Source organism: Chlorocebus sabaeus, chromosome 1, assembly GCF_047675955.1.
Source record: "Chlorocebus sabaeus isolate Y175 chromosome 1, mChlSab1.0.hap1, whole genome shotgun sequence".
NCBI classification, from domain to species: domain Eukaryota; kingdom Metazoa; phylum Chordata; class Mammalia; order Primates; family Cercopithecidae; genus Chlorocebus; species Chlorocebus sabaeus.
The window spans coordinates 109,289,285-109,309,065 of record NC_132904.1 but is presented as its reverse complement, the minus strand read 5'-3'; the positions used below and the strand labels follow the sequence as shown (position 1 = coordinate 109,309,065).

Sequence of the window (19,781 nt, the reverse complement as noted above, 5' to 3'; positions counted from 1 at the left end):
AAAATGCTTACAACATTTTAGAGATGTACAAGAACATAGACTATTGCATCGTAGAAAGATGAGTCACTTTCCTCTTCACCCCAACGTTCAGGATCCTTACACACTGGGACTGCACCACATGCAATGCAGTGGCCAAAAGGGACTCTTCTTCCACAAAACACTGCACTAATTCTCCAGTATTCAGCTTTTCCACTTGAATGGAATAAAAACCCTTTTGAGAACAACAATTACAATCCCCTCATTTTTTTTCTCAGGCGCACTATTGGACTTCTTAGTGCATGCACAATGCAAATAAGGCAAGCTTCCTTTCACAGAGTGATTAATATGCAAAGACAGCCTGCTTTTTTAGTAGGATGTGAAGAACCACCAACAAGCCTTTCTAAGCCCAGAGGTTTCTACAATTATTTCCACTGTTTATTTTTAAACAGAAGATTACACAATAACACCAAGCGCTGTAGCTCTAATTTGCCAATATTTTGTAAACAATGACAATTTAGATTTTTAAACCTTTTGTATCATATTTAAATCTATGGTCAACTATTGATTCCAATGTATTAGTTTTTTTTCCAAATCTCGGAAACTCATTTATATGGGACAAGACTCAAGCTATACTTTCTTATTAAGAAATTGCACTTCATTTTAAAACAGTGAATGATGATGTCTGGTATGAACTTTTGGAAAATGTGGTGATTTTTTAAATTTTTTATAAATTCCAAATGAAGACTAAGAAATGACATTTCTTTCATGGTAAAAAACAAAATCTGCTACACAAATTCTAAAAGAGCTGTAAATCTAGAAATTGCATTTTAATAGTAATCCATCTCACTTACATGTGCACTTATAAAGATTGCGAGTTTTCCAAATTGTTATTAAATTCATTATAAGACTGTTTTAATAGAAAATGTAACAAAATTTGTTCAATAAAACAATGCCACAAAGAAAATAATATCTTTGTAGAACAGATTAAACATATATGCACATTTAAGGAACATTTCTAATCACATTATTTCCTAGGTGATTTTTTTTTTTTAACCAAAGTTTCCAAGAAAAAAACAAACTTATCTGATATGGTTGTTAGGCCTTCCTTAATAAAGATTTCACTTGTCTCATTTTTGGTTTTGGACTGTCTCCACGCACAAAGTATCATGACACAATTGTAGTCATAGAATTACCTGACATTGGCACCTAATGTTTTCAGCAAAAAATCATCAAAAACTCAAACATTTTGCTCTGAATATAATTTTTTAAAACCAATGCATTAAACATCAAAATGCAACTTTGATTTTTCTGTTCTTTTTTTAAAAAAACTTCTATAGATACAGTTTTAAGATAAAATATTAGATATGGATAAGACTTACCACATCAAATTGCATTTTAGCCAAAATATTTCAAAAATATATGTAGATCGATACCTATCATGATCTACATCAAACCAATCTTCTCACCAACAATCCCAAATCCCAAGACACGTGACTCTAAACAAACAATAATATCTACATACTTTCAGGTTGTATAGAATAGATATTAGCATCATTTCAAGAACATCAGCAAGTCATTCAAGACATCTTTGTTTCCCTGTGAAGTTCCAGTGTCCAGCTAGTACAAGGCACTTAAGCACCTGGATTCTCCAGACAGCCGCAGACACACAACCAATCCCACCAAATTCGTCTGTAGGTTTAAATTGTTTTCCTCCTTTGTACTTCTAAATTCTAAAAGTTCTCCTCCTTTGTACATTTAATAATTTTCAATTACTAAAAATTTATAATTAAAAAAGTATTGATTTATTTGTTCTAGTCTATAAATAAATAAAAAGATGAAAGTGAAGATTAAACTCACAGCAGAACGCATCATTTTAAATCTCTTATGTTGAGCAAGTTAAGAGTATATAATTATATATATATAATTTTATACTCATCACAAACAAAAAGTCTAGTATTTAGAAATACATATATAAATTGTTAAAATAACTGTACATATTTATAATTTATGTTTTCTTAAAATATGCCCAATTATAAGTTTATTATTGTGACTAAATAACTTTAACTGGGGTTTGTTTGTGAAAGTTATTCTGTTAATATTGCACAGGGCAGCAAAAATATAACTCAGTAATATATTGATTTACCTCCCAGTGACTTCAAAAGCATCTACTGTGACTATCTCTAGAACACCAAACAGTGAATGATTTTTCTGGTTTCCTATTTAGATACAAAACTACCCTTAAATACCTAAATCAATTATTGTGTGAAATGCTTATATTCTCAAAAATAATGCCTATGTCTAACTTGGCTAGAAAGGAATACAAATAATAAAAATATTCTTTTTATGAGAAGGAAGGCAGGCGAATGAACTGCCTTCATGACCAGTTATCTTAATTGAGTCTGACTGGTAATTTAAATTCTGATTCCAAAGCCAATTTAGTTCAAAATGACCTCAAATGGTAATCTAGGGCAGTTAACTGACTCACTTTCAATCCCTTATCTTCAAAGAAAATCATATAATGTTCCTTTTTTACTTCATTATGACAGATGGTTTTCTTTGATGAAATTTTTAAATTTTAAACATGTGATAAGTAACTTTCAGTTACATACACAAAAGGAAAAAAACTCTGAGAAAAGAGTAAATAACTCTTATGTATCATTTTCTGACATTTCAAGATTGTCTTTTGTGTCATTCCACAGGAATAAATATTACAAGTGTAAACAAAAACTTTCCGAACGTAGTCTAGAATTTTTCACAAAGCTACTGAATGGTATTCATCTTTCACCTCCAATTCCTAGACCAACTACATGGAACACGGGAATTATTTCATAAATACTTAAGTCAATGTTTCTAGTGAACATTTAACCACCCAATAAGTCTGAGACATGGCCATTTGCCAATGTGTTCGTGAAATTGTTCCTGTTCTGATTTGCAAAATCACTGCCAAGTCCACATCTTTCTATCTAAGAAATGTGGAATCTCAGGCCACCTTGGAATCTCTTGAGAATGCTTCAGTTCAGAAAAGTTTCCTTAAAACTCTTTAAATTGTCAATCTCTTGAAGTTGTCTGAACATTCCTCTTTTTGGGTTTTTGCCTTTGATGCACCCCTAGAGCATGTCCCTTTTCCTTTAAGAACTACAAGCTTCTTTCAGTCTCAACGATTCTATCCTAAAACATGCAAGATAAAAGATTTCAAAAAAGATTTTAAAAGTCTGCTTTGGACTTTAGCAATTAGAAACCCTGAAGGAGACAGGTCATCAGTGGGTTCTGAGTCTGCTCCAAAATTAAAGCCAATAGAGCTTCTCATACCACTCACTTCAAACACACACACACACACACACACACACACACAAACTGTAAGCTACAGGAAGATGGCACCATGTATCTCTTCTCCTATACTCCCCTCACCCCAGCAGAAGGCTCAATTTTTATTAATAGAGAGACTGAACCAGATGCACTTTGTCCTTGGGTACACCAGACTTTGTTGAGGACAGAAACACCCTACTGAAAATAGGAGAATTAAATGAAATCTACACTACAGAAGGAAAAATAACCCCAATCCATTTCTTCCTATTCAGCTTAAAGAAAAACAGTATTTGGACTTATATCCTGCTTGCTGCAAAATTTTGGATTCTCTTAAGTCAATCAGTCCAAAAGAAAATGTAAGTACTCATGAATATACATGGATGTCCCCCACCCAATGAACCAAGTTCCTGCACAGTCGTTCAGCATGACACCCCACACTGAGCCCCACAGTGCTTCAGGTCTCATTCTTTACTAATAGGCAGCCAGGGATCATTAGAATTTGAGGAGTTAAATGAAACAACATGAGACACAAAAGGAGATACTAGAGCAAACATAATAAAGAGGAATTCAGACAAAGAGACAAGAAGCAAGAGAAATGTTACGAACTTCTCAGCGATATGAAAGATACTGCATCAAGAAAGAAAAAGATGCTATGCTAGCTCTTCAGAGGCTTCTTTCCCTCACTTCTTCATTCTTCATGTTTCAAAGAATCAAGGTTGCCAGGTAAGTGACTTCCAGATTAATGAAGTGTCACCAATATGATCTTTAGCAGCAACCATTATTTAAATATACTAAATTTTACGGCTCCACCATTACAGTGAACTGACAGGTTTGATATTAACCCTATGCAAATGGAAAGGAGAATCTAGATAAACCACTTTTAATTGTTTAAATATTACTTTTGTCAAAATCAAGATCTACTAGGCTTTGCTTTCACAGGAGGTAAAACAGCTCCAAAATTAAGCATGGCATTTCCAACTCAGTTGCAATTCACAGTGATCCTGAACTCTCAGAAAATGAAAAATAAATGGAAAATGTGATTCTCATTAGAATCAATACAAATACTTAAATTCAACACAAATTGCATATCCCTTCACTGTGAACTTTAGCAAAAAGAAAGGACATAGGAAAAAAATTACTGAGCTCACTATGTGCCAGACAGTTGTATAAACTACCTCATTTTGTCCTCACAATAACCCTATTAGTTGGGTATTATCCCTGATTCACAGAGAAATAAACTGATCATTGGAGATTAAATAACTGGCTCAAGGTCACGAAAAGCAGGAGAGTCACGGTTCGAAATGTAGATTTGATACCAAAGGTCCTCGGGGCACCCGGTGCAGTATGCATTGCCTCTGACACCAAAAGGAGATACTAAATTCAGAAAGAAAGATAATTTATAATTATGTACCCAAATCAAAGAGCTTTTATTGGATTTCCATCTTCTTATGCCCATGATAACAGGCCTTTAAGGCTGCTTAAAGTACACCTTTATGGTGTACTGTAAATCCAATTCTCATATAGCAATTGCAGCTTAACTGGTGACTGGCAGCCTCTCATGTGAACAGAATGGACACTCAAACTGAAAATGAATAAAAGAACATTAGAAAAGTAATCAATCACTGATGTGCTGATCTGATAAAAACAACACATCCAATTTGTGACATGCAGAACAAGCTTCAAAAAGATTTTGCTATAGAAACATTTTTTAAAGGTCTAGAAATAAATGTTTGAATACCACAGGCAATGAGGTAAGAAGATAAAACTGAATCTAAAAATAATCAACTCATATGATAAATGAAGTCACTGGGGAAAACCCCTAGCTTTATTCATTTCCTCTGGCAAAAAATTATCCTGCTGTCCTTTGCAAAGGTTGCTCATCACCTCTCCCCTCCCTCTGGCTCTTTTCCGTGGTGATGCATAGTTCAATGTGCCCAGGAACCTTCATGATGAAGCCGTCACCCAAACTAGCAGCCCTCCTTTCCTTCTTTCTTTGCCAAGCATCCTGGACATCAGCTCTTCCTCAGTATTTGACTCTAAGTAAAGAACTTGAATTTCACCAGTCAACTGAAATCCCTCTGACATCACCACTCTCCTCTGACACAAATCCCAAGTTTCTATTTAATTCTCACCTTCTTTATACTTTTAACCACCCTTAGTACTGCTGCCCTTATTTTTACTGCACTATTTGTTTTGCAAAGCAATATGTGCTCATTATCAAAAACTCAGACATCATAAATAGTGATTTACCTTCTTCCAGTCTTGATTATAGAGTGAGTGAAAGAGGTGCTTTTTGACAAGATTGGGATTATACCTATATATACTATTTGTTTCCAACTTTTTTTCACTTCACTTTATTGTACTTTTCTAACCTAGGCTTTCGTACCACTAAGCTCTGGTTCTCTTCATTTGTTCACTATCACCTTCTGAATTATAGGCAAGACATCAATCTGTGTGCTATAGAAATAGTGCCACATAAATACCTGTGGGTGTGATAAAAACCCTGCAAAGTACTGACCGTAACTCATGGTGTTTTTCTCTCCACTGAACATATAAAAATATAGATTAGATTACTACCATCTTTGAGTCTTCTTGGTCTCTTCAACTGGGCTTCCTCCAGTCACCTCCCAAACATGGAACACACATACTTACCTCATCTACCCTTCCTCTCAGCGGAGCTAAATTCTTCCTTCAAAGTCTCCTTCAGCTCTCACCTAATGTGTGAATTCTCCATGTTTATTTCATTCCCTCTAGTTTATAACTTTAAAGAGCTTTCTCTCTCTCTGTCATCTACCATTTGCGATCTATCATCCACCCTTGCTTGTTGCTTTGTCATTTCTAACATCTCAGCTATGCCCCTTTTATTCTTATCCAAGGTCATTACAAGTGTGTCTTTCCAAAATTATCTGCTTTAGAAAATATATCACAGTTGGGTTTCTTTAATCTAACAAGCACCTATGGCAGTACATAAAATTGGATTTTTATGTAATTTTTCAGTTACATGTCTACTAATAAAATGTACAGCTGTAACTACCCCCTGGTTCCCAGGCAATATTTATCCTGACTCTGAAACGTTAAGTGCCTCATATTTTGGCTGTAGATGCTACCTGGTGTTCCCAGTTATCTTTTCATTCCCAGACAGTGAGCTCTGTAAGGTCAAGGTACCACATTTAGGGCACTGTGGTGTGCACCTTCAGTCCCAGCTACTCAGGAGGCTGAGGCAGGAGCTCAGGAGTTTGAGGCCATTCTGGGCAACAGTGAAATACCATTTCAAAAAAAGATATAACATTTAGAGTTTGATTTGTTTTTTTTTTTTCACACCCTGTTGTTAACTGATTGCTTGGATGCTCAATACTTAATTTTGCTGTCATTTCTTCCTTCCCTCCCTCACAACCCATTCAGTATCTATTCTATACCTTCTGATGTACTCTCACTCCATTACAGACTGCTTTACCCTCTCTTTGATCCTACATTCTTCCTTCGACGACAGTAGCTTCCAAACTCTTTTGACCTGAGCCAAAAGAATGTATTTTCCATCACAACCAAGTTACATATTACACACACACACACACACAGAGAGAGAGAAAGAGAGAGAGAAAATTTGAAGTACTCAAAGCAGTACTTACCCTTACATAAAACACACTCTCTTTTTCCACTTCTCCTTCACTCGTTCTCTCTCTCCTTCCTCCCCTTTTTCCTTCCTCCCTTCCTTCTTCCTTGTTTAATGTATATGGAAGCCCATTAAATAGATTTCATCATCCATAGTTTGAAAAATACTGACCTACAGGTTAAGGTATTAGGAGGTCCAAACTTTTTCTAAAACCTAACCTGCCTCTGAATTTCTCTATCATATTTAGAGTACCATGATTATTTAATTTCCTTGAGTTTGTAACTTCAAAGATCTTTCTCCCTCTCAGTCATCTACCATTTGGGATCTATCATCTACCCTTGGTTGCCTTGTTATTTCTAACATCTCAGCTATGCCCCTTTTATCCTTATTCAAAATCATTACAAGTGTATCTTTCCAAAATTACCTGCTTTAGAAAACATATCGTAGTTGGGTTTCTTTAATCAAACAAGCACCTCTAGCAGTACATAAAATTTGATTTTTATTTAATTTTTCAGCAACATGTCTACTAATAAAATGTATAAAATGTACAGCTGTGAAATATTTCATTTGCAATGCATTTCCCATATATTATCTTATTTTGTGATTATATTCAAATGAGGAAGTTACAGTCTACAGAGGTTACATAACTGATATAAATTCACTTGGCTAGTTAGTAGCAGAGCAACTTCTTGAACCCACATCTTTTGAATCTAAGCCCAATGGTATCCTTTCCCCACATACAAGTGCTCCTACTAATTAAGCAAGATACCTTCATTGACTTCACTGACCTCCCTTCTCCTAGTATCATCTAGTTGATGTTTCACGCAGCAATAAAAACCCTTTCGTTAGCCCTTCATTTTGTCCAACTACCATAGTGGATGCTATATAAAACCAGAATTCCCTTTAAGTGCTGCAGTGAACTCTATCAATTTGTTCCACTTAACTCTCTGCTAATTCCCAGCTAGTCCCAAACATACAGCCTGGCGCAGCACACATTCAGTTGCTATTGCTGACTATACTCTTAAACATGTATATATTTTTACTTCCTCTGTCATCTCCAGCAGAACCCCTCTCCTTTCTCTGACATTTAAGATTTAAATATGACTTGCCCCAAGATCCAACCTTTAACTGCTCTTCAATAGCAATTCTTTGGCCAGATCCATCTTATTCTATAGGAAAACAGGCCCTCTCTCCCTATTTATCTTCATATCCGTGGAGGTCCAGGACAAGTTCTAGCTTTTCTATACCTTTCTCCCCCCAGACATTAAAACCAATAGACGTGATTTTTGCCTCTCAATTTTCCCAGTTATTACCTGCCTGCTTCATTTGGGCACTTATTGATATAATATCTTTCATGATTTCTTCACAACGTGAACTAAGTAAAAGTACTTCCTCTCCAACCACCTGAAAGGGTCAGTATAGTAACCTTAAATTTATTCCTCTCAGCCTCTAGCACAGAACTTTGCACATCATATTCAGAGTACTGTACACCTTTTTAAACAAACATTTCAAATAAAATCTCTGACCACGGGGAACTTTTTTAAAGCACATAATGAGTACATACTTCATATCTGCTTTATGTATGTGGTTTTATTTCAGCTCACCAAGACCCACAATGGAAGTGTCATTAACCCCATTTTACAGATGGGGAAACAGGCTCAAATGACAGCAACTTGCAGAATGGCAGGACGGTTCCTTCAGACCACAGCTCTGAATAGTGCTCTTCCTCCCCATCACTCCTCCCACACTTTGGTCAGACTCAGTCCAGAAGCCACAGGAACTCCTGTTTGCTTGGCACGTATTCAGATGCTATATATATTCAAATTATCCTTGCCTTAGAAAAGGATACAATTCAGACAACGAATGCAAGTTGCGGTCCCAACTCCACCTGCGTAAGTCACTTAACCTTTCTCAGTCTCAGTTTCCATTTAAAGACTTACAATCTGGACTTGCAGAATTTTTTTTTCTCCTTATATCTGGCTACTCCTCCCCACTACTCTCACACTGTTCCCCATGTACAACCGGATTCATGTCTCAACCACTGCTCAGGGTGTCTGCTCTGCCCAGAGCACCCTTTCTTCCTGCTCCATCTAATGAAAGCAACACTTCCCCAAGCCCGGCTCGAGGGAGTCCCAGGCAGAATTAATTGCTTCCTTTCTTGTGGTCCAACAGCGTTTACTTCATGCCTCTATTTGTAAGTATAGTACGTCTCTCTCCTCTCCTTGCAGGTGGTAAGTTCTATAAAGGCAGATGTATATTTTCCTGGACTTTATAACGTGAAACTCCACACAATTCCTGAAGCTGTCTAACCTTCTCCAGACTTCACAAAGATTTGTTGAATTAAGGAATTCAGGAATGTTTGTTGTAATTCGACATTTGTTGAATTAAGTAGTCAATCAATCATGCCCTAAAATGAGAATACCATCTGTTCTTCCTATTTCACAGTTGTTTAAATGTTACATCCTCACCTCCCCAACCACCCAATCCCCCTTGATAATCTCTCATCCTGGGTTTTTCTTGGATTTTAATCTGAATATGTAATTATAAATGTGTGTGTTACTTTTTAATGTCTATATTTATCTGTACTACTAGACTGGAAACTCCATGAAAACAGGGATGATGTATGTCTAGTTCACCACTGTATTCCCAGCACCCAGTACAGAGCACGTACTCAGTCAATATTTACTAAATAATTAGTGTGAAGATTAAACGCATATCAAAGTGTTTTATAAACCATAACGTGATGATTAAGATATAATTATTGGTATTATATATCCAGTTTATCTCCTTTTAGATAGCTACGACAAAATCTTCAGTCTCCTCTCCAATATCATATGCCTTTAGCTGGCAAAACTACTTCTTGCCCTGCCAATCGGGCACTTATGTCTCACTCATTTGAATAATAATAGCAATTGCTTTATTTTCTTCTAGTTAGTAATTTACAAGAATATCGGCAGTGACAACTATCAAATCAGCTCAGATCTCATTTAAGATTTTCTGTCAAATAAAAGTGAAATACTTCTTTCTAAAAACGATTTTGTGATTCTAAGATATGATTGTAATCTTCAAAGCACTACACAAACAAACTCTATGAGGTCCACGTTTAATAAACTGGAACAATTAGTTTATATTCCCAAGCAACGAGTCCAAGTGGACCAAAGGATAGTTGCTAAAGCAGGGCCAGAAGTTTTCAGGGTTCCTCAATTGCATGGACTCCTTCCAAGGCTCTGGGGGACCGGGACTTGGCAATGTGTTCCCATGGTCATGTATTCAACTAAACTTTGCAAAAGCAAGAGAGTTTCGTATTTTCCTTAAAGGCGGCCCTCAAAATTGCATACCCTTCAGGCCCCACAAAACCTAGATCCACCCTTGTGCAGACGGTTTTCAACCTTATAATCAGGCCATTTTTTTCTCTGAAGTATTCACAACCAACATGGAATTGCAGGCATATTTAGTGACCAACTTTTTAAGCCTAGTTCTAATCTCTGAAGGAGTCATGTTTTCATAAAATCCTTTTTAAAATCCTTCTAAAAGGAGGGCACTATGTCTAAATAATTATTTTTTCCAGATCCATATATATCCCTCTTCCTCATTAATGAACACTGTTTACATGCACTGAATTCCTAAGATCTCTAAAATATTTATAACTCTAACAAGTAGGCATTACTAATTTTCCAGTCTCACGGAAGAGGAAACTGAAACTTGGACGAGTTAAATCATTTGTCCAAGATCAGACAGCTAGTAAGGGATATGTCTGGGGTTTCAATCCAGGGTTATCTACCTCTCTTAATCTCTAGTCTCTACTACTCCCAAGGTTCCCTGACAGTGTCATCTCACTCCTTTTAATTCCCCACAGAGCAGATGATAAAAAGCTGGCACTCAATAAACATATTTGATCAACTATTGAAGAGAATACCTAATGTAACACAATCTCAAATACTGTGACATTACTACGAATATTCTTAAATGATGAGGTAATCAGATACCAAAGGAGGAGATTAATGTACAACAAAAGGCATTTTACACCTTATCTCAGGAATGATGCCAAATAGAAAACGGAAGATCAGCTGTTACCCGGGTTTGCAGCTACAAATCAAAGAGTCCTCAGAGTACAAAGTGGAACATAGGTAACACAGAAGCCTTTTAAATCATATCAGCCATGCAATCTTTGAATTCAAGAAAGTGTTACATATATTTGGAAGAAAAAAGAACGCATAATGGGTTTATTACAATCTGTTTTTCAAAAGCACACATACACAAGATATACCAAATGGCCTATCCTTTTAGTGCAGTCCTCTTGGAGTCTCCGATTGCTTAGAAGCTAAATTAATACTGCAGGAAAGGAAAAGTGTGTCTACCCAACTGAAAATCCGTTAACTCAGTGGCTGGATGTAGACATGGCCTGAGAACGTTTTAAATGTAATGTATTGAAACTGCCTGAAAGGACGCCATTTGGCACCCAGACCAACATCAAAAGGCAATGCTCCTAATGAGCATCTGCAGCTGAGAGACAGTATTTCAACAACATGAAATGAAAGGGCATAATGGCACCACTGCCAATGCCAAATAATTTACATCCCTTTACATCAGCAAATGGTTTTAAGGTTTGACCCCAAGAGTTAATAACAAAAGAGGCTAGAGGTAACAGGACTATGACCTTCAGATTGACTTCTGTATTCTATTATCCTACCGCAAGTAGTAAGCATATCTACCCGTACTGGTAAAAATAGTTTCACTACAATGTTTTCAAATAGTAAAAACTCTGGAGCTCATAGAAACCTAATCATTAGGATTCAGAGAGGTCCTTGGACATTTCCTCCTTCCTAAGAGGCCATCTCTTACAGTATTGCTCACAGTCATTGAGTATATTATGAAACGTATCAAATTTTCTTCTTCCGAATTTTACTTAGAATTCTTCCTTTTTAACCAAAGGAATTTTCACCTTAGTGATTTTTATTAAAAGCTCAAATGACCTCATTTTACGCAGCCACGTGATTAATGTTTTCAATTTTGTGTAGTTTGTAACCCAGTTTTAAGATCAGTAAAATTCTCCCTGTAATGTGATGCCATTTCTTTTAAAGTTCCAGACATTCCTTAGTCTCTACGTTACAACTGCTAAACTGAAAAATGATCAATTATGGAATTTACATTAAAATATTCATCTTGACACCAGAAAACATGTGTGTGCTCAAAAACACAATGCTGAACTGGTACAGGAGAGCCTTTATAAAATGTCTTTGTCTCCACCCAGTCTATGACTCTTCCCGCAGACTGATGGGGGCAGGTGTGATCCCTTCTCTCCCCGGCCTGCCAATTGGTTCTGCTCTCCATCACAAGCTCAAGATCCTAAGGGAAAGTGTAACCCGTTCTTTAGCAACAGGTACTCAATCATTTATTTTACACTAAGTCAGAAAGGACTGTCTGTAAAATGTCTTTGGAAGTCTGCCAGTAGTATTGAAGCCACTTTCAGTCTGGACAGCAGCCACAGTTCTTTAATACTAAAGACAAAAATATGAGAAATTTATCAAACTCATACTTAACAGAGGCTTCATCGCCTTGAAAAATTAAGTGGTTGCATCAGAAATTCCAGAGTTCATATTTTAAGCAGTGTAAAGTTTACAAAATGCTCTCTATAATTTGACAAACTGGGTTCTGTAGTGAACAAACACATGTCTAAAGATTAGCTTTTGAGTGACAAAATGGTGCTGTTTATTTTGAAAGGCAATTAAGACATTGTTCCTTGTGACAGAAAATACAGATATAGGTTTCTTCCGTTAAATTACATTATTACCTATCTGAGGAATTCAATTAATGATAAATGGATTCCAAACAGAAGCGCTGTTCAAAACTTGAAATTTGGGGGTGCTACAGACTAATTTCTCCTTATTGCTGCCTTCAGTAAATACCCACATCCCTTACAAATAGCACACCCACACCATTTTTTTTTTTTTAAGTTTTGATGTGGGATTGTTTTTCTTTGCAATTACTATCTTAATTCTTGAACTATCAAACTCAAGTAACCAGTCACCAGTTAAATCAACATATTCTTAGTTTAATCAATTATCATAGTAAGACTTAGAGGAACCTCCTTTACTAAACAAGAATATGTCCTGCTATTTTCTGATATTCCAATTTTTTTAAAAAAAATCTTAGATAAAGGTATTTGGAAGGAAGTTATCAGGTTCAATAATTTAGGGAAAGAAGGAAGGAGTTCATAAAGAATTAGCTTAAGCAAACAATTTGAGAGTAATGAAAGCTTAGCTAGGTTAGCAGATCTTTAAGACCTTTATAGAGGGAATAGTAACTCAAAAACTTACATAAATCACAGCCCACATGTCTACAATGTCTGGATTATATTCCCTGTTTTTAATAACTCTGTTGGATTTTAAACAAATTATCAGTTATTAATATTTTTAAATATGCTAGTATTTATTGAAGGAAAATAATCTTTCTAGGGTTTGGTTAGAGTTGTGAAAGGTTTTCCACATTCTTATACAGCTTTTATTACACTCAGTGAAATTCTGTTTAAAAACACACATTCTCAATCTTAAAATGAAAATCAACAAAAATATATGGCTCACTATAACTGTGCTCATAGTAAACTTTGTGGAAGCGCACCTTAATTTGCTTAGGGAGAGATATTATGTATACTACTTGATTTCAATGTTAGCTTTTGTAAAGTAGCTCTTTGTTCTTAACCGGTGTTATCTTGTCAGAAACCCAGTCCTATCCATTCCTTGACTCTTGCAAGTTTAACTGACACAAGACTAAAATTATCAAGTAAACATGTGATTTAACCATCCCAGATCCTTCAAGCAAACAATTCTTCAAAACATCCAAAATTTATACTAAACTCAAATTTACTATGCAATTGCACAACCTTTCATTGTATTTCTAAAGAGCGGAGGACATCAAAAGGGGAGAGGGGCAGCCCATCGGACTCACTGGATATATTAAGGTTAGCTTGCCTTATATGTAAATTTTCATATGCACAGAGCGGAGCACACAAACTCAGTTACCACTGCCCTGGACATGCTACACTTGAGTCCAAAAAAAAAAAAAATCCTCAGATATATACACATATGTATATATACTTGTGTGTTATATTTTCATTTTCATTCTGACCCTTTGACTTGAATTCTTTGATTTTTTTTTAAAAACAAATATGGTACAAAAGACATTTTAATGGGAAATTATTTCTCTTTGGAAAACGATTCGACTTCTTTCTTTTGTTAAGCAACCTTGTATGTGTTTCACGTTCTGCCTTCTTCCCATTCTCAAGGTACCGGGCCAGGAAAGAGGTCGCTTTCATTCCAGGGAACACTGGTCAGAATGCCTCCCCTGCCTGGGCCTCCACGAACATCCCAGTGGGAATTCCTGGGCCTGCAACTTCCACGGGATCCAAATACTGATGACTGTATCTATCACGATGATGGAAAGGACCGCCAGGCGATCCCCCAAAAGGCCCACCGGGTTCCATTGTCACGCTCCCACCTGGGGGCGAGGAGGTCTCAAAAACACCCACTTCCCCCACCCCGTGCGGACAGGTCGCGTCGCGGCATCCACTGGACCGCGAAAAGGGGCATAGCCGGGGTGGCCCCCGCCCAGGTGGCAGCGGAGACCCAGCGCCAGGCAGACTAGGCTTGGTCCCCACCCCTCCGGGCCCTGCCACGGCCCCGCCCCACCCACCGCCAGTAGCGCCCCCGGCCCGCGGCCGGCCGGTCAGCGCACGCGCATCGGTGTGCCTGCCAGGGTGCCCCCCCTCCGGCGACGCGCTCAGGCTCGGAGTCCGCGGCGCGAGAGTGAGCGCTGGCGGGGGCGATGGGATGCTCCAAGTCGGCAAGAAAGAGGCGAGAGTGGGCGAGCACAGGCGGCCGGACCAGGAGCACTCCGGGTGACCACCTAGTCTCCATTTTATTTCCTTGGAAACTGCCGGGCAGGCTGGGGACCGGCCACAGGGCGGGGTTTCTCCCGGCGGTGACTGAGCGAGACCGTTAGGCTGAAGCACCAGGAGACTGTCCTGGCAGCTCCTGGCCGCCACCCGCGCTGCAATAAAAGCCTCTCGCGGCTTCCCGCCCAGCCAGCCTCGCGCTGATTGGTCGCCATGGGAGGGACCCCAGTTGGCTGGAGGCGGCGGCCGAGCGCTGCTCCTGTGCCGCCCGCGGAGGGGGCTCACCGGGTGCTCCCTGACCCGCCCCTTGCGCTCCCCAGCCCGCCTCGTGCGCTCCCCAACCCGGGCTCGGCAGTCCAGAGAAGGTACAACGGCACCTGGCAGCGGCAACCGCGACACACAGCCCCTCCGCCCGGCTTTCCTCGGTCGCTTCCCAGCACACGCCCCCCCGCCCAGAATGTCCGCCCAACCCACCCAGCTCTCTGCGGCCCCTGCTTTTCTTCCTCCCCTCCCGTCCATCAGAGCCAAAGCGCAAATCCTTGGGTGGAGGTGGGGGGATGACAGCTGGAGGGGAGGGTGGGCACGCACAGAAGAATTTTCCAGGGAGGCCGGGATGGAAATAGCCAAAATGATATGCACCTCCCTCCCCGCTGCCGAGGTTCTCTGGGCGGCGGCGCAACCCCCGCCACCCGCGGCAGCATCACTACTGTCTTCCTCCCAGCTCCCTATTGTTCACACTTTGCCAGGATCGGGAACCTCGCCCAAAGAAAGGAGACAGGGCGAGGTGTTTCGGGCGGCTACCTGCCATTCTTCTCCCGCCCCGTGCAACACTGGGCACGCGGCGCGTGTAAAGGCACACGCGCGCACACACGCGCACACACACCAGGCAGACCCGATCACGCCCTCCTCGCCCTCCGCCCCTCCGCACTTCCTCCTGTCAAAACGCGGCGCTCGACCCTCCCATCCTTCAGTGCTCTCGGCCGAGGGTAGGCTTTGCAACTAAACAGCAATTTGGCAAATGAAAAACTAACGTCATATCGACTGGGGTGCAACAACGGCCACACAGCCCTGCTATTCTGCCCATTTCGCCCCATTTTGCAAACCGTTATTCGGCTGGGGCGGGGGAGGCAAAGCAGCGATCCTGACTTTATTAGACCCGGGGATATAACGATCTGGGGCGGCTGCCCTAGCCTTATTGTTCACTCTTCCCGGAGCCGGGGCTGACAAACCCCTTCCCCCTCGGAATCCGAGCCCGTGCGGTGGCACCACCCGAGCCGCGACGTCCCCCGCCCCGCCGCCCGCCTTTGGGGAAGGAGCGCTGCCCATCACCAGCGCGGCCGCTGAGCCCCCAGGAGCCGACCGGCTCTGCTCCCACCGCCGCAGGCGCACAAAGTGGGAAGGGCGGACGCGCCAGAGGGGCGCCGGGCGCTGGCGGCGCAGGGAGGCAGCTCCCGTGCAGCGCAGCCCGGGAGGGAGCGGGGTTTGGCTGGGCAGCAAGGGCGACGCGCTCCTTTCACAGCTAAACGCAAATGACCAGCCTTAGCAGTCCACGTAAAACCACCCAAAATAATAGCGTTCCTCCTAGAAGTAGGAGGAAGGGGTAATTAGCAAACCAGATTGAGAATAAAAAAAAAAAATGTACCTGCCGTTCCCAGGAAAAACAAAGTCCAGATGAGATCCTTAGTTTGCAGCATTGTAATCTGCTGGCTGGGAGGGATGTTCTTGCCGCGGTAAATTCTGTGCCCCCTCCCTTGCAGCGAGTGTGGACGGCGGCAGAGCGACAGACTTAGGGGCAGACAATTGCCAGGCTGAGTATGATTATTTTTGCAGAATTGTTTCCTGCCAGCGGCAGCCGAGCTGCGTTCACGCGCTGATCGGAGAATGAGTGACAGTCCCAGCCTCAGCACACTCGCAACTCGGAGATCCTTGCGCTGGCCCGGGTTCGTTTTGATGGAACTGGGATGGGAGCGGGGGGCGGGGGTGAGAACCTCACTGTGTCCTTCCACCACGCCGGCCACAAATAGTGCCGAACATCAAGGAGGTAAGAGAGACAGGGAAGGCAGATGCGGAAGCCTGCAAAACGCGGCCTGGAGCTTTCGGGGGAGCCGGGCTCTTTCACACGCAGTCTCCCAGGGAGAGCTGGGATTTCTTTTCACACTTCTCCCCTACGCCTTCGCAGGCGCTCCTGCCACCCAGCCTTCCTTAATCAGCAGTTTGCATATTTTGATAACTAGTAAGTAATAGAAGAAAATTTTAGATTTAAAGTTATCAAATCCCTCCATTTCGATTCTAAGATTCTTGCAACACAAGGATAGCCCAGGACTTAATTTTAAGTGCGGGAAATTAGAACTTTGGAGAGGGATGGGGGTTGCCGTTGCTGGGTGTTGTTTTGATATTGTTTGTTTGTTTGTTTTATCCTGACTGTGAAGTTTGCTGTCCCACAGGGAGACATACAACACCCTTCAAAAGATCCCCTGGGAAGGAGGTGGGAAGAGACTTGAGTTAGAAGAAAACTCAGATGTTTGGAAGGGATTTCCAGAAATAACCCAAAGAAAATGTTTTCCTGTTTATATAAATTCTGAAATCTCTGGTCTCTTTATTAAAATAGCCAGGGCTTTTATATAGATATTATGATATAGAAGCAACATTAAATAATATTTTCTTACATGGGGACATGACCTTAATTCTTAAAGATATTAATGTAGAATATTACTGAGGTACCAACACTACTGAGGTACCAACATAATAGGCTTTAATTAAAATTCCAGCTGTGTTTTCAAAAGTAGGGGGTGGAGAGAGCAGGGTGAAAAGAAACATGTCTCAGCACCTGAAGGCTTGGGTGTGTAAGGAACTAATGTGAGGAAGGTGTTCTAGATGTCAGGTTAACCTATTAGCCTAGAACACAGAAACCCTCTAACAGAGGAAGTCTGCATAAGTTCAAAGGCACTAAAGCACTAATGTTACCGGGTACGCCCTTTTTCTTCAAAGGTCGGCCTCCCCACTCCTGTAGCAGATTTTTTGTTTTTTGTTTTGTTTTGTTTTGTTTTTTGGAGACGGAGCCTCGCTCTTTCGCCCAGGATGGAGTGCAGTGGCGCCATCTCTGCTCACTGCAACTTCCGTTCCGGTTCAAGCGATTCTCCTGCCTCAGCCTCCTGAGTAGCTGGGATTACAGGCGCGCGCTATCACATCCAGCTAATTTTTGTATTTTTAGTAGAGACGGTGTTTCACCATGTTGGTCAGGCTTGTCTCTTAACTCCTGACCTCATTATCTGCCCGCCTCAGCCTCCTAAAGTGCTGGGATTACAGGCGTGAGCTACCGCGCCCAGCCCCTGTAGCAGTTTTTAAAAGTCGATCCTCTGCTGGCAGACCATCCATCCTCCCTTACAGGACAGGCCCTATCTCTTCCCCACTTTCCTCCTCTATAATAGACCAAGGGGGCCACACCAGTACAGTGTAATTAGCGGGGACCCCTGAAAAGTGTTTCTTCCCCCAAGTAAATCTTCCACAAGGTTTACTTTGGGCTATTTCTTTCATACCAAGTATAAACAATTCAAAAATACAGAAAAGTAGAACTAAAAATAACCCCAAATCCCACGGATTCCAGAGATACTCATAGATTTTGTCTTCTGTATGTGCATATGATTTTTATAATTGACATATTATAGTAGCAATTCGAATCCTGCTATTTTTGCCTAACATTAGTATAAGCATTTATTCCTCTGGATCATAAAAAGCTTTTCTAGATATTTTTATAGCTATGTAATATTTCTTCATATGGATGATTTTACAATGGTTTCCCCATTTTTGGATACTTGTATTGTTTGTGGAGTTTGATAATATAAATAATGCTTTTTTGAACATCTTTCAACAAATATTTGTGGAGCAACCACTGGGTTTAGCCCTGTGCTGGATGCAGTGAATTATATACGTCTTTTTTTAATGGTTGCTGTACTTACGTGTCTTTAATTTCAGACTTCTGCTTCTAACATCTAAAATCACCACGTTAAATATTACAGATTTATGTAAATGAATGTTATCAGACTCTTTCCTTTAAAAAGAGGTTTTGATAGTGAGGAAAGATAGAGAGAACAGGCAGGGGATGGAGTGGAGAGAGTGAAGGTTGGGGCCCCCAAAATAAAAATTTTTCCAGTTTTGCCCCTAAGAGTGAGAGATACATCCTTCCCTGCAAACCTCCCTCCTTATAGTCCATGTCAGTAGAATTAAAAGACTCCTCACTATTTTTCTCCCCAGATGTCCCTATTTTTAGCTTTTCAGTGTAGACAAGTGTGGAAATCCAATCTCACTTCAGCATGACTGAATTTCTTTTTCTTCCCCTCTCTCTCTCTCCAGCCCCTCCCTACCCCTACCCCATGTGGTTGTTGATCTCTGTTGTAATGATTCATTCTAGAATGCTGCCCCAGTCATTCCAGTCCACACTCCTGGTTTCTCTCCCAAGTTCTTTTAACAGGTTGTGTCACTTGTCTCCAATTCTGTGTATCTCTGCTGGTCAGTGCCTACATCTGTAAGCTCTGTATTGCGTTCAATCCCTCCCTGATCCTCATTTTAAAATGGGACAAAACTGTGACTCTCACTGGACCTCTCTCCCCAGAGAGAGGCCCGGGCTGTCAGGCACACATTAATGAACATCTACAAAGTGAACATCCATGGGATTGAGGCAGAGGAAGGAGACTCCAGACTGTGCGTTAGAGAGAAAATTATTTAGAGAGGAAGCAGAGAAAGGTCTAAGAAGACAACCACAGCAAGGAGATGAGCTAGGAGGCCATGATAACTCTGGATGGCGTGACAGGGCCTAATTAAGAAAGCGACAGTGGGGTGGCCGGGCGCGGTGGCTCATGCCTGTAATCCCAGCACTTTAGGAGGTCGAGGTGGGTGGATCACAAGGTCAGGAGTTCAAGACCAGCCTGGCCAATATGGTGAACCCTTGTCTCTGCTAAAAATACAAAAAAATTAGCCGGGCCTGGTGGCACGTGCCTG

General features: G+C 40.7%; 1 protein-coding gene, 1 long non-coding RNA gene and 1 pseudogene across 8 annotated transcripts in view; 1 reads left to right on the top strand and 2 right to left on the bottom strand.

Annotated features, from left to right (window-relative positions):
- Window positions 1-16,755, bottom strand: part of NCAM1 (neural cell adhesion molecule 1) — a 312,305-nt gene extending 295,550 nt beyond the window's left edge. For 4 of the 7 annotated variants that reach the window (XM_073021106.1, XM_038005206.2, XM_038005212.2 and 1 more), the window contains exon 1: window positions 16,429-16,673. In XM_073021106.1, the coding sequence (XP_072877207.1) occupies window positions 16,429-16,480 (52 nt within the window). In that variant the 5' untranslated portion in view covers window positions 16,481-16,673. Of the gene's footprint in view, window positions 1-16,428 lie in introns of all 7 variants that reach the window. The other 3 variants (XM_073021100.1, XM_073021120.1, XM_038005205.2) reach the window with 3 other exon arrangements.
- On the bottom strand, window positions 730-795 carry LOC119626699 (U7 small nuclear RNA; annotated as a pseudogene).
- LOC119626577 (uncharacterized) lies at window positions 14,620-18,813 on the top strand. Its single transcript, XR_005242727.2, has 3 exons — window positions 14,620-14,872; window positions 16,617-16,726; window positions 17,231-18,813. It is a non-coding gene; the product is annotated as an uncharacterized lncRNA (long non-coding RNA).
- The last annotated feature ends 968 nt before the right edge of the window (window positions 18,814-19,781 follow it).